This window comes from Lissotriton vulgaris, chromosome 5 (assembly GCF_964263255.1).
Source record: "Lissotriton vulgaris chromosome 5, aLisVul1.2, whole genome shotgun sequence".
Lineage (NCBI taxonomy): Eukaryota > Metazoa > Chordata > Amphibia > Caudata > Salamandridae > Lissotriton > Lissotriton vulgaris.
The window spans coordinates 1,285,050,574-1,285,065,756 of record NC_141693.1 but is presented as its reverse complement, the minus strand read 5'-3'; the positions used below and the strand labels follow the sequence as shown (position 1 = coordinate 1,285,065,756).

The window sequence follows — 15,183 nt, the reverse complement described above, 5'->3', positions numbered from 1 at the left end:
GAATGGCATAATTGAAAGGAATTGCATCTGCAATATCCGGCCCTAAGCAATCCCGAAGCCACGTCTCAGTCACGTCTCGCTCTTATTGATGCATGAGCCACTTTTTAATGTTTCAAATACTTGCCTTGAAGCGAATTGATTCTAATGAATGATGTCTGTGATAATTACCCCAACAATCTAGAGCATGATCTGTATGGTAAAAATATTTTCTATTTAAAGTGACAGTGTAGGTCTGGTGTCTTGTATGTAATGCAAACCTCCAGCAAACCATCCAGACATTGATATCGGACATACTGCTGAACATATATATTGTTTATTGAAAATAGCTTGACTCTTTATAGGAAATTTGGATTTAAATATATTGAATCATGTTTTTTCAGCATGTGTTTTCAATTTCATTAAGCTAGTGGAAATATATCTTTTTTTAACTTGCCTGAAAGCGGCTATACATTATTGTTACAATCACTTTATTAATATTTACATTAGTTACCACATTTTAAAGAATGTTTTAAATTTTTTCATTAAAACACATTTCATTACAAATGCATCAAAAAGAAGCTCTTTTAAAATATGTCCATCATATATGCAAAACTATGTAGAAATTTACAAAAAAAAATAAAATCTATATTCTTTGTTCTATGTTGCAGTACAGCGTATTCATCACAATTTAGTTCAGGTGTTTTGCAAGGCCCATGTGTATGTAAATCTTAAAAATATACATCTTTTCAATAGCTTTGTCAGTATGTGTCCTTTATGACTTTAACTAGCCATAGCTGTTGTACCTCGAAACATTTTAGCTACAGTATATTCTGCAGTTACTTAGATCATGTGTTCCAGGCTTACTACAGGCTTTAGCTCAATGCGTCTGGTAATGCAAAACTCTCAGCCAAGTTTATGAATGGGCCCCTTAAGTTGAAGCTTTGCCACTTATGAAGCAATTGCACTGGCATCTGACTAAGGAGGAGCTACAATCAAAGTCCTGTGCATTGTTTTACATCCACTTTGTCGCTAAGAGCCTAATTTATATTTCAGCGGACGGGTTACTCCGTCTCAACGGTGACGAATATCCTGTCCACCAAAATATAAATCCCATAGGATATCATGGGATTTATATTTCTGCAAATGGGATATGCATCACCGTTGTTAAGGAGTAATCCATAAGCCGAAATCTAAATCAAGCCGAAAGTGTCTTACAAATAAAGCTACCATGGTATTTTCCTTTTCGAGCATGCCACACACAGAACATGGAGAAGCTGACAAAATGCTTCTCTGTGTTCTGCATATTCAAACAGTGGAAGGTGCCTTTGGCTCCAGTGACTATGATTGTAGTTATGTCTCATGTCTGGCCTGAATATGGCTATTTGCTCAACCAAACTTGTGAGTTCTGATATTTTTGTGGCACTTGATCAGTCAAGTAGATACTGAGTGACTCCCACTCAGAAATCCTACAGGATTTATGTGCTGTACAAAAAAGACAAATAAATATCAATCAAACAAAGACACTTTTTAACTCGTTTCTGGTCGTTCAGCAGGGGGATTAAGCTAGCCTGCACATACCAAAGTGGTTTAATATGGAGAGAAACATTCAATGTATTATGAACAACCCACCCTCTGAATAAAAACAGAGAAATGTTATATATAATTTATCCACAGAGATGAGGATTTCAAATCCGCTTCATATAAAATAAAAATTCTGTAGAACAATACTTTCCAAAGTTTTTTTTATTGATTTTCATTTTTTATCTCCACAGCTTCTGAATAGGGTTACTTGTTTTATAGCTGATAATTGTAATCTTTCATAGTGACTAACTTGAACCACATCTCTTTCTCATATTTCCTCGATTTACCAAGTGCTATCTATGCACCACAATGTATATACACTATAATTGATTAAACATTTTCTGCAGATCACTTTATATAGAGGTATACATTGAGTGATGTTTATCCAAGGAATGACATCTTACTTCTCATATCTGAATTAATTTAATGGCAGACAAAATCTATTTCAAGATATCTAAATTTAATTTAATGGCATCAAAATTCATAGTATCCCCAGAGGTTTAAAAAAAGGAAAGTTATTAACTGTATTTAGATCTGATGATCATGACTGATCATCTTTTGAATTCAACATAAACTCATGCTGAATTAACCTTCCACGTGTATAATAAAAAGAAGCAGGAAATAATACTATCGCAGATAGAGGTTGATCGGCAAAGGATTAAGGACAAGCAAATATGTAGCTGGACCACAGGAACAGCCTGGCAAGTGAGGTAAAAGTAGCAGTGTTACTTCTATTGCATTGTTTATAAATACTGTGAACTTCTTAGTTGTACCTAATTTGTATGTCTCTCGCTCTCGACATTGTAGGAATATTTTAACTGAATTCTATTTAGAATTGATTTCCTGACATATTATTTTCATTAAACCTAAAATTATATTGTACTCATTTACAGTACTTAATTAAAACATCCCAAAAGGGGCTTAGCTTAAATAAAAAAAATCATTTTTTTTACAATTCATGAAGCAGAAATCCCTTCACCTGAATATTAACTTTGAAAACCTTCCATTGCTTATTAAAATACCTTATGTAGTATTTAATTTAAATATTCCAAAATATATTTCATCAAAAATTAAAGCTACTTACACTCTCTAGATTGCATTCTTCTAGAATAGCTGAATAACTTCTCATGCTTTACAATCAAGTTCTAAGGAAACAAATGTGTAAACGTTACAAATTAATTTTTATCTTTGAAGCCATTTTACCTAGGAAGATAAGTAATACTTCACTATTAATGTGCCCATTGAGGATGCAAAGATTTGCTCCTTTCCCCATCATTAAATAAGATCTACATGTGTGTTAATTGTGTTCACATATAGCCACTGAAATTGATTTTCCAGTGAAGTACATGCACATCTAATGTATTAAAACCATGGAAGCCAGCTGTTGTTAATGGGGTGCATGCTCACATTTATAAACTTTCATTATCTCTGAATGCCACACACATATTGGCAGGAGTCACACCCCTCTTATTGAAAAAAAAAACGTATAACTGGACAGTCCACTGCCATTTGGATGACTTCTAGAGAGTTTAGTAGGTGAGATCCGGTGCACTTGAACCTAACAAGTGTGTGACTTTTGTCTTTGTCAGCAGCCATTAGTTTCTGTGAGGCACAGTAGATCAAAGTACGAGCCCAGTGGAAGTTGTGTAAATACCATTGGTATCTAGGGATTTAAAAAAAAACCTTTGTTCTTTTCTCCAAATGATTGTCTTCCTATGAGTTTGAGAATTGTGGAGAGGAAACATTCTTTATGTTCTTGAATGTGCATAAGAGCTATTTGATCATTTGTGAGAAGTATCTGCTTGGTGTCTTGGAAGAACAAACACGAAGGAGGTTCTGCAGGAGAGAGGAGGCACACACATTGAGGTAAGATGGTCCACTCTGCTGGTGACTCCTTTACACGCTTTACAGGTCTGGAATACCTATGGCTGGGAAAAAAACATATTAATACCAAGTATGGTCAGTTACAACTATTGCAAAAAGGTGAAAAACAAATACTAAAAACAAAACTAAGAATAATATCCGGTAACAAAACGATTCATTGTCAATTTGTATGATGTACACCATGTTACGAAATCACATAGAATAGCAAATGCACCTTAGTATCACAGTACTTCCAATTTACATTGTTCTAAACCTATACCATTTCAATAAAGATTATGCTCAATTTTAAAGAACTACATTAACAATCCTGCATAATGTTTTGTACAGAATCACAGAATTCCAAGATAATTTCTGTGAACTGATATTTTGTTAATCAAATCTAGATCACTATCATATAAGTACTGCACTATAGTGTTTCCACTTATATGCCCTAATTCAATGCTGCAATGTGCAAAATAAACAATGTTCCTCAATAAACACTGCAATAAATAAAATGGCAAATACAGTTCTCAATAAAAAATCTCCCACAGAATAACAGTAAAATGGTGAACTATAGCATGCATTTTGAATATTCTATTGTAGCAAAAAACTGCACACCATTTCTGTACAAACCCATAACACAGCATTCCACCTGCATTTTTAAAATCATTTTATCATTGCCAAATATGAATTCTATTTAGCAAAAATGTAGTACAGATGGTACGAAACTGAACATTATAGCATGCAAATAAAGAAAATTACTACAAAAATACAACTTTACAATTTTAGAAAATGTGGGATAATCCAGATAGAGAGTTATAGCAAGGTAGACTAAGATGAGGCTTTTTTAATTTACAGGAAAATATGTAATATTAATATGTAGTAAACATGACTGATCAGTGGAAGGCAGGAGACATGTTACTGGAAAAGTACATGAACTGGAGAAAACAATAGGAAAGTCAGGACATCACTGGTGTAAACAAAAGCATGAAAATAGAAGGGAAATTCGTTTTCAGAATGAAGGCAACTCAAGCTTCCAATAAATGAAAACTTGGGGGAGTAATCTAGCCCATCACATAGAGTAAAATGAAGAACGTAGAAAAGAACCTGTAGATCATGGTACAAGAGTGCCTGCTGTGATTGTATGTATCAATATCAAGGTCGATAATATTCATTGAACATAAATTAACTCAACATATCACCTATAAACATTATGTCAAGGTAAGTATATAGGCATTGATTTGCTATTCTTAACTCCAAGTCTGTTTACCTTGCTGATATGTTGAAAGTCAACGTTGTGGATTCGAGATAAGTATAAGTAGATTTTAAGACTTCAATATAGTGGTAAAAGATTACATCAATGGAATATTTATTATTTATGCTTTCAAGAGTATATTTAAATGTTGTCAACTGATGATCACACTTTAAACACTGAAATGGGATACAATGGTGAGGAAGGTATGGGCACTTAAATGTGATTATTTGATCCATTGCAGACTGTGCTGTGTACAATCATTGTAACTCCTGTTATGTGCATGTTTGACCCATTGTTGTTTCTACGTTAAACTAACACAAATCAGATTATTTGGGTATCATGCTTTAGAGAAACACAAATATGGTCAATAGAAGACCATGCTATATATAGGCTACAATCTAGTCCATTGGGGGTTGTCCTTTAGTATAGATCGTCTCATGACTGAGACATTTGGATTTTGTTACATACACTTATATGTCATACTGGGGTTTGAGCATACACCTGGGCCAGAGCAGCCTTTGCTGTGGACAAACCTAAATGTGTTCCTTTGGATTCTTGCTTTTTTAGACTGTGACATAAATGTTGAACTGTAGCATTCTTGTTGGAGGCATTCTGACATAGTATACATGGGGATATTGACATAAGAGACATTAAATGCAAACTCTTAATACCTTTGTATCTGTGGATGAGGATCTCTGTTCCCAAAGACTGCGTTTAGAGGCAATGTCTACTTTCTTCACATCCTGTTAAAAGAGCAAGAGTTGTCGACTTAACATTTCATTGCATGAAAATTAATACCTCTGTAGTGGATGGACATATTCTGGCTGATGACTAAACAAACAGCAACATGGCACAGCAGAGTAACTGAGAGTAAAACATCTTTTACATTTTCACATGTTGCTTTTAGGAAACATAATACATATAGCTGTAACTTTCAGTTCTTCTCCTAATGAAACATATCCCCAAGACATAAGAATGACTCATAGCAAATGCATCACAAACTCCTTAGATAAGCACTTGGCAAAAGACGAAATTCTATTCCATTAGGATGTTTTCCATGCTTTATTATTGTTCAGACTGACTACCTTTGAAAAATAATTTGTGGCTTTGATAGGGCATCCTATTATGCACTTAATTCTTGTGATAGATGCACTTTTTTAAAGTTCATTTCATCACGGTCTACTGCATACCACATGTCATGGACATAGACAACCAAATATTTTGCAAATGGTGAGACAAAGCTTAAATCCTGTTAAGGAATACTTTATGTACCTCCTGTTATGGAGATTAGATGCTTATCTCAATTTGTGCAGAGCCAGTGCTTACAGAGTGCCCATGCTTGCATGTACTTTATTTTATTTTACATTATTATTTCATAGCATCAAAAGTATATTAATACATTATCAATTATTTCATAATTCTTACACAACGTTCAAACAGTAATCACCAATTATAAATTATTGTTGTAAAAATTAGAGCAGACAGTCAGCCTATTTAAAGACAATTGCTCAAACCAAATACAGTACTATTGTATTGCTAAAAAAAGCACATCACTCATATTTCATACAGAACTAAACTGCACCACATTCTAATATTTCTGCCTTTTTGAATAACTATTTTCGCATAGATTATTTTAAAAAAAAGTTTACACTATGCATTTTTAGCAGCCAATGAAAAATGTGGGACATCTAACTGTTTTCCAGGATTGTAATATAAGCAAATGGGCTACTGACATAGCACTAAACACAAACATCTGTTCTGCTACAAATGTATTTTATCCCAGAGACAATAATTCTAAATTATGCCAAACAAAATTGTATATGTCTCTTATTCATTTAATAACTTAAAAAATAAAACAATTGTTCCTTGGATATGATAAAGAGCTGGGAAAGTGGCAATAGCATGCTGCCAATCCTCCTCACTCTCAAGATGGCATCTAAAAGAATGATTTGTAACACACTGATATTACCTGTTAATAAAGAGTATAATAGAGAAGCTAGCATGAAAAGAATTCCATTCTCCTAAAGCGGCTATGAATAACCTATTACTATACTAAACTAATTCCTCTCACTCCTGAGGTGTAACCCGAAACATTGTTTTCTTCTCTACTCTGTCAAAATGTTGATAGAAGAGTGCATATTGGCTAACCTACAAATTTCTGTACCAGGTGCTGACATCTCTAAGTTTAAATTTAAACAGCATTTTTAGAAGACCTCTCCTCCCAAGAGCTGCTGGACATAATTGTAGTAGCTTTCCATTTTCAAAATGGTGAACCAGAGCTCTTTATCCATGCTGATAACAGAGATGCCAGGCTGCAATTAGGTTTTCTAAGAAATATTGTATCTTTAATTCACCTCAGGATAGAAACCCAACCTATCCGAATGATAGAGTTCTTCGTTGGATAGCTATAAACCAAAGCCTTTATAATTCTTCAATGAGAGGAATTCATGACAGTCTGGCATGTTATATTCCTTAAAAGGTTCGCTCTCATGATAAATTACCTCCTGACATGATTGATTTGTACTGAGTTTTTTGGGTAAACTATATATTTTTATAAAAACTGTTGGAGTCCTGTCTCTTCTATATGCCGTGAAATAAACAACTGTCAAATAAAGGGGCAGAGAGTGCATTGCTCAACCAGGATATAATGTTTTAGAAAGCTTCCCGATAGTATATACAAAAATGAGATATGCACTTTATCTTAATATACAGAAGACAATTTCAGGTGAGCATGATCTTTTAGGGTACTGCAGATAAGTAGGGTAAGTATTTTTTAAGTTAAAAGGCAGTTAGGGCCACAAGCATCAAACTTAGGAATTGCAATACCTAAATTGCGATTTTTTATTAATTGCAATCTAGGAATCGCAATTCATTATGCATGTAGGAATTGCAAAAAAAATTGCGATTCATACACATTCCTTATTTGCGACTCGCAAATTGCGAATCACAAATAAGGAATGGCTTCCTATTCATTCCCATGGACCTAAAGGCCAATAGGAATCAATGGGTATTGCATGCGCAATTTGGGAATACCAAATAGGTACTCGCAAATTGCACATGCAATTTTAAGAGTGCCAAAAGGACTCCCTGATGCACCCCTGAAAGTGCAATCAAAAAATATGTTGCACATACACATGCTCCAAGGGGATGTTTGGGTGCAACATAGAACTTTGAAAAATGTACTTTTGTGCATTTTAAAGTTTTTACAAATTACCATCAACTTTAAGTTGATGGTAATTTGAGTTTTTTAACAGCAAAATTGTAATTTTTTTTGTTGGATTGCATTAAGGGAAACACAGTTTACGATACGGTAAATGCAATTGCAATTTAAGTAATTGCAAATTTTGAGACTACTTAAATAGCGAATTTTGCATTTGGGATGATGCATCCCAACTGCCCCATGAGTCTGCCCCTTTGTGACTGCAAAAATAATGATGCATGTGCCCCTTAACCTTAGTAATATCTGTGACCGCAGTACTTTAGAGAAATGATGGGAAATTTCGCAAAACTACTGTGGTATATAGTGATGACAAGTCATTATCTGATTGGATAATGACTGCCTTTACAAAAGTATAAGGCAGTCATGTTGTTTTTACAGCCACCTTGTCAGTGATCTGGCTTCGGGCCTTAAATATGGTTGAATATTAGGTTTTATATTTCCAGAGTACCGCAGTACTAACTAAGAATTGTATGATACACTAAATTTCATAAATATAGTGTAGTTCAGTGTATTTACAATACCTAACATATTTAATTCTATACGGAGTACTACAAAAATACCTAAAAAAATATGGTGCAAATACTACACAACTCAAAATAAATTCTGTTAAGTACTAGGTGCAAGCTCAGCACTCTATAAATGTCTTTGAAAATATGAAAAAAATATCAATATGTTTCCCTACCTATGACCACTTTTACAAAGTAGTCATAGGTAGGGAACTTCAATAAAAACTACTTCTTACCTATATCTAAAGCCCTAACAAAGAACACAGCCAAAGTGTAGTAAAAACAATATGGCTGCCTTTTTCATTTTCTAAAACTAGTCACTATTTGATCATAAATACAAAAACAACAGTTGATGGACAGAATGCAGAACAATGTCATACATTCACCCCAGTTCAGAGATCTGGGCCTAAATCCATAGTTTTTTTGCTCACCATGTTATTCCAGTTTGAACCCATGCAAATATATATGCATATGCAAATCTGTCTTGACCCTTTGCCTCATGGGAACAGTCCAGCCCGAATTGCCAAGCCAGGGCCTCCTTGTATTGGAAACAAGCATCCTAGGACTGGTTTCGGGGTTTCACCCCCTTCAGCCAGGATAGCTTGATTCCAGTGGGATGGAGAGCCCTGGACCCACGTCTGGGCATACCCGTCCCACTCGGGGTGACAAATGCAAAAACAACAGTTGATGGACAGAATGCAGAACAATGTCATACATTGTCCCCAGTACAGAGATATGGGCCTAAATCCATAGCTGTTTTGCTCACCATTCCATTCCAGTTAGAACCTAGCCATATGCTAATCAGTCTTGACCCTGTGCCTCACGGGAACAGTCCAGCGCAAATTGCCAAGCCAGGTTCTCCCTGGATTGGAAACAAGCATTCTAGGACCGGTTTCGGGGTTTCACCTAACTTCAGCCAGGATAGCTTGGTTCCATTGCCATTTGCCACAGTATACTGCAAAGTTAAAGCGGTATACTTGGTCCAAAAAACAACTGAGCCCTAGCTGGATAATTTTACTGCCCTAGTACCCTTGCATCACACTTGGTGTCACATGGGTGCTTCACATGGACAGCACAATACTTATGTCAGAATTTACAAAGCAATGCAAGGCCACCATGCGTGACCCTGCATTGATTGGTAGATCTGGAGAAATGCAAAGCAGTGCAATTCTCTGTTTTGTGATACTCTGCACACTATAATCTATATTGCTGCTAAATTTCACATACATCTATATGCCAATCTACTGCATGTCACTATATTGTACACTTCTCCGCTGCATGGCATTCCAGAATATGCCACTCCAGGGTACACCACTCCAATGAACACCACTCCACTATACGCTGTTTCACTCTACATCACTCAACTCTATGACTCATCACTGTATGAGATTCGACACTCTACTCTACTCTACATCACTCCACTCTATGAATCATCACTGTTTGAGATTCGACACTCCACTCCACTCCCTCCACTCCACTCCACTCCACTCCACACCACACAATTTTCTCCAGGTCACTCCATGCCACTTTATTCCACTCTACTCTATGACACACTACTCCACTCTACAACACCACTCTTCACCATTTAACTCTGAAATAATGTTTGACATGCGACTCCACTGTTCTCCCTGACATGCCAGTCCACTCTGCCCCACCCCTCTCTATGCCCTCACACTGTAAGGCATTCTTAGAAATGCCACTCAATGACACTCCACTCCACTCCATGTCATGCCACTGCACTCTATGCCACTCCACTAAACGACACTTTACGTTACGCCAATCCACCCCACTCTATGCCATAACCCACTCAATTCTATGCTATGCCACTCCACTCTTCTCCACTCCACGCCACTATTCTCTGTGATACACTACTCCACTATATGACACACCACTCCATTCTATGACACTTTACTCCACTCTATGCTACATCACTCCAGTTTTCTCCTCTCCTCTTCATTACTGTACAATGCTTTACTCAACCATCTGCCACTCTACGCTGCTCCACTTTATGACACTCTACTTCACTCTGTGCTACTCCTCTTTGCATCACTCTACTCCACTCTATGCCACTCTATCTACTCCATGCCACTCCACTCTATGCCACTCCACTCTACACCCCTCAACTCTAAGACATGGCAATCAACTCTACTCCACTCTACAGCAAATTGTGACACACTACTCCACTCTACGACACGCCACTCCACTCCACTCCAATGTATATTTTACTCCACTCCACTTTACGCGATGAAATTCTACCTGACTTTACTCCACTCACTCTACTCCACTTTATTCAATTCTACAACACTGATACTCCACTCTGAGCTTCTCCATTCTAAGACACTCAACTACACACCACTCCACTCTACTCTATAACACGCCACTGCAGCTATGCCATTGCACTCAATTCTAGGACACACTACTCCACTCTACGACATGCCACTCCACTATATGATGCTTTGTTAAACTCTACGCTACCCCATTCCACTCTACTCCCCTCACTCTACTCCACTCTACAACACTTTACTCCCTTCTACACCACTCCACTCTATGTGACTCCACTTTATGCCACTCCAGTGTACTTCCCTTTTATGACACTCCATTACACACTGTGACACTCTGCACTTTTTCACCATACAACATTCTACTCTACTCTATGCCACTCCACTCTATAACACTCAACTTCAATCTTTGCCACTATATGACACTCTATAAGAGTCCATGACATTCTACAGAACTCTCAGACACTGTAGCAACACCCTCTATGCCACTCCATGCTACTTTACTCCTCTGTACTCTATGACACTACTTCACACTACTCTACTGCTCCACTCTAAACATTACTTTGACAAGCATCTTCTATATGTATTTGGTCAAAAGTTCATGCCAGCAGCTTGATGTTAGGTATTTTTACACCTCCATTGATCAACATACTGACCTACATTCTTATTGCATATAAATGGTTTATTGCAGGATTACATGTAAATGTACCTTGGATCCACTGCTATTGCTTCCATTTACTTGAGTTTTGCTAATCCACTGGTTGATGCGAGAAGAAACAGCTCCTGTCAAGCTTGTATTACTCTAAAAAGAAAACATTTTTTTTTTATTTAAGGGCATATTCGTACAAGAAACCAAAGGCACCACCAATTAAAACTTCATAGAGAAACCTGTTGAACTTCAATTTGCCCTAGACTACACATGGGTAAGCAAGTCTCCCGAATGTTCAAATAATGTGAACTATTTTTACGAGCAGTTTAAGATAAATTTTAACGATGAGAATTCCATATTTCATGCTCAACATGCATTTGAAACTAAGAGTGTCATTTAGACACTGGTGGAATGGGAACCGGCAACTCTTGGGTAGAAAGGTTATGTTTTGAGTGCGGGTGTAGTTGATTTACAGTGGTGGGTGTGGTTTGTCAAACTCTTAAAAAGGGACAAAATACACTCATTTGCAGTTATAGAAACGGCTTACAATTCTACTTTGCACTCTGATAACGAACCTGATGCAGACATCGGTAGACTGGATAACATTTGCCTGGAATAGCCGGCGCGCTCAGTCTAGAGATCGCTCCTGTTTGGATGAAAAACATTGCCAACATCTGCAATGCAATAGGTCTCACATTTGCGCGATTTAAAGCTATTGGCGTTGTACATTAAAATGTTTTTTACTTATGTGTTTTGGAGTGTAGTGGATGTATGTGGTGTGTAGTGGAATTATGAGGGCTGGATTGGAATTGTTAGTCATGGCATTGTGTGGAGTGGAATTGTGTGGTGAGGAGTGGATTTGTGGAGTGGAATTATGTGGCATAGTGTGAATTGGCAACATGTGGATAAACATTATGTGGTATTGAGTGTACTGGAAGTATGTAGAGTGGGATTGTGTGTCATGGAGTGTAATTATGTAAAATGATATTTTGTGTTGTAGAGTGCTATGTAGTAGCATTTGATTATGAGGTGTGCTGTTGAATTGTGTGGTACGATGTTGAGTTATGTTTGTGAATTAGATATATGTGGTATGTAGTAGAATTGTGTTATGGAGTGGATGTATGTGGTTTGACATTGAATGTGGTGTTGAATTATGTGATGTGCAATTGATTTATGTGGAGTTGAATTGTGTGGCATGGAACTGTGTGGCGTTGAATGAAATTGTTGAGTAGAAATATGTGTCATGGTGTCGAGTATTTATGTGGATTGTTATGTGACACAGAGTGGCTTTATGAGGGGTGTATTTATGTGGTATTGAGCAACATGTAATTAGGTGGAGTTTAATTATATGGTGTAGAGTGGTATTATGTGCAGTGTAAATATGCTGTGTGGTGTGGAATTGTGTGGTTTTGTGTTGAATTATGTAGAGTTCAGCGATTGTTGTATATGTATATCAATGCTGTTGGAGCAGCCTTCATGGGAGGTGAAACAATGTTGTTTCTCTTTTCTGTCCTTTTATCACCCTGACACTAGCTAAAACACTGTGAATGGCATCCAGCAATTGTTTCTTGCTGCACCATTCCAACGCCTCCTTCATCCACAGGCCAGTGTTTCCATCCATGACAGCTTTCTTACAACACACTGCACTGTCTTACTCTGGGCCCTGCATTACATGGCGCTGTTTTGCTAGATGCTGGGTGTTTTTTCACGTGGGATCTTACTGTTGGAGTGGAAACCAACCTTTTGTGTTGTTGCCATTGCTAAGGTACTGTGCTGGGCATTTCGCCCTACCGTTCCCATCACCTTTATTATCTGTCCTGTTTTAATGATGAAGCCCTATAAAGAATTATTTCCAACAATGAAGGATACCTGACCATGAGGCTGTCCTTGATAGGAACAGTCATTAATGTAACAGTAAACACTAGAACACTATAAAGCTAAAACAAAACAAATAAAGGGGAAACTGGAATATTAATCCAGTAGTAATTAGCAGTCTGCTTCCAACCTTATTTGCACGTTTCCTTGCAAGCACAGGGGGCCAGCTACTTGTGAAATATATGTGTTTATAGCAAAAGAACCCCATTAATATATTAGAAAGACTTGACTTTCGGCCTCAATATCGAATCATTCTCCTAAACACTTAATTGAAATCTCAAGACAGCAATATTTTCAAACTGACTGGTAATAAACACTACCAACATGCTACTAAAACAAAAGGCTAGGACCTGCTCACTTTTAAAAGATAAGTGGTCAGCTGACTGAAATCACAGGGGTTTGCAATGTGGCCAAATGATGTTGTAAGCAACAACAATGAGATGATGTAAGCATCATAACTGCTAAATGAATCTGCTCCCTGCTGGATATAACTCTGTTCAAAGTGTGCGCTACACAAAATATGTGCTCAATGACCTAGTGAATTATGACAGCTTCAAGGGGGGGGAAACAGAAGAGGGGAATAGCAACTTCTGCCAGTGGTCATACAAATGATTTAATGTTGCACGGATCAAAACACTATCTTTATGTTTTCCATCTAGTTTACGGTTTCCTGGTAAGGAGTGAGGCTAGGCCCATCTGGAGCAGTGCCCTAGCCCCTTATGTTTGGGTAAAGTGTGATGCACATCTAATCCCTTACCTGATCTAAAAATTGCTATTCACGGCCCAGCTCAAAGACTACAAGCAAACCATCCTTCAGGCAAAAACCTTGTACTTCTCTAAGAAGATCGCAGACTCTGCCACCAAGGCCAAAGACATCTTCTCTATAGTAGAAGAACTCTCACATCCAGATAGGGTGACTATGAAACCCCTCCCATTTCAAGCCTTATGCGAATCCCTTAATTCCTTTTTTGTGGAGAAAATTGGCAGAATCAAAAACAGCATCCCTCGTCGCACGTCATCCCCTACATTCACATCTGCCACCTCCCTTGTCCCCAGGAACCTCCACACAGTAGAACAGATACCACCAAACTCTGAGGATGAATTTTTGGCTCTGCTAAAAAAGGTGGGGTCAGGCTCCCCCACAGACTGTTGTCCCCCCCACATTCTACGAGAGGCATTTGCGGCTTGCCCAAAACCTCCTTTGACACTCCTCAATATTTCCCTCCGATTGGGTCTGGTCCCTTAATCTTTTAAAACCGCCGAGGTGGTACAGATCTTGAAAAAACCCAACGCCGACCCTTCTTTGTTGAGCAACTTCTGCCCTATTTCCCTGCTACCTTACCTTAGTAAGGTGTTGGAGGCCCATGTTGCTACCTTTCTGAGCTCCTTTATTGAACGCACCCAGTTTCTTGATCCCCAACAGGCTGGCTTTAGACCAGCCCACTCGACTGAGTCAGTCATTCTCTCAGTGATGGAGGAGCTGCAGAGAGGAGCGGACCATAAGGTCAGCCAGGACCTGGTGCTTCTGGATTTGTCAGCTGCCTTCAACACGGTCGACCACGAGATCTTGGTCGGCCGAGTCGGCGAGGCCGGCATCCAGGGGTCGGCCCTGGAGTGGATTCGCTCTTTTTTGAGCAACCGCCACCAGGCTGTCTGCCTCTCCAACTTTTCAGGGGATAGCGTTCAGCTGATTTATGGCGTCCCTCAGGGCTCTTCCCTTTCTCCCCTTCTTTTTATTTTATACCTGACCCCCCTTATTCGGTCCCTGCAAGGCAGTAAAGTCACTGCATTTAACTACGCTGTCGACATCCAGCTGGTTTTTGACATTGATCCCTCTGATCAATCTATCCATAACTTTCAGTCCATCCTGTGCCTTATCAGCAACTGGATGGGGGATAACCACTTAAAGCTCAACCCCGACAATACCGAGGTGGTCTTGATCGGGGGTGCTTCCAATCCTTGGAGCTCTAATTTTT

The 15,183-nt window shown here is 38.1% G+C and overlaps 1 protein-coding gene across 1 annotated transcript in view; it reads right to left on the bottom strand.

The window, feature by feature from the left end:
- Window positions 1–297: 297 nt before the first annotated feature.
- LAD1 (ladinin 1) overlaps window positions 298–15,183 on the bottom strand; it is a 276,482-nt gene continuing 261,596 nt past the window's right edge. The window contains exons 10-12 of the mRNA XM_086923155.1: window positions 11,393–11,485; window positions 5,350–5,421; window positions 298–3,488 (exon numbers count right to left, since the gene is read on the bottom strand). Coding sequence (XP_086779281.1) covers window positions 3,483–3,488; window positions 5,350–5,421; window positions 11,393–11,485 — 171 coding nt within the window. The 3' untranslated portion in view covers window positions 298–3,482. The remainder of the gene's footprint in view (window positions 3,489–5,349; window positions 5,422–11,392; window positions 11,486–15,183) is intronic.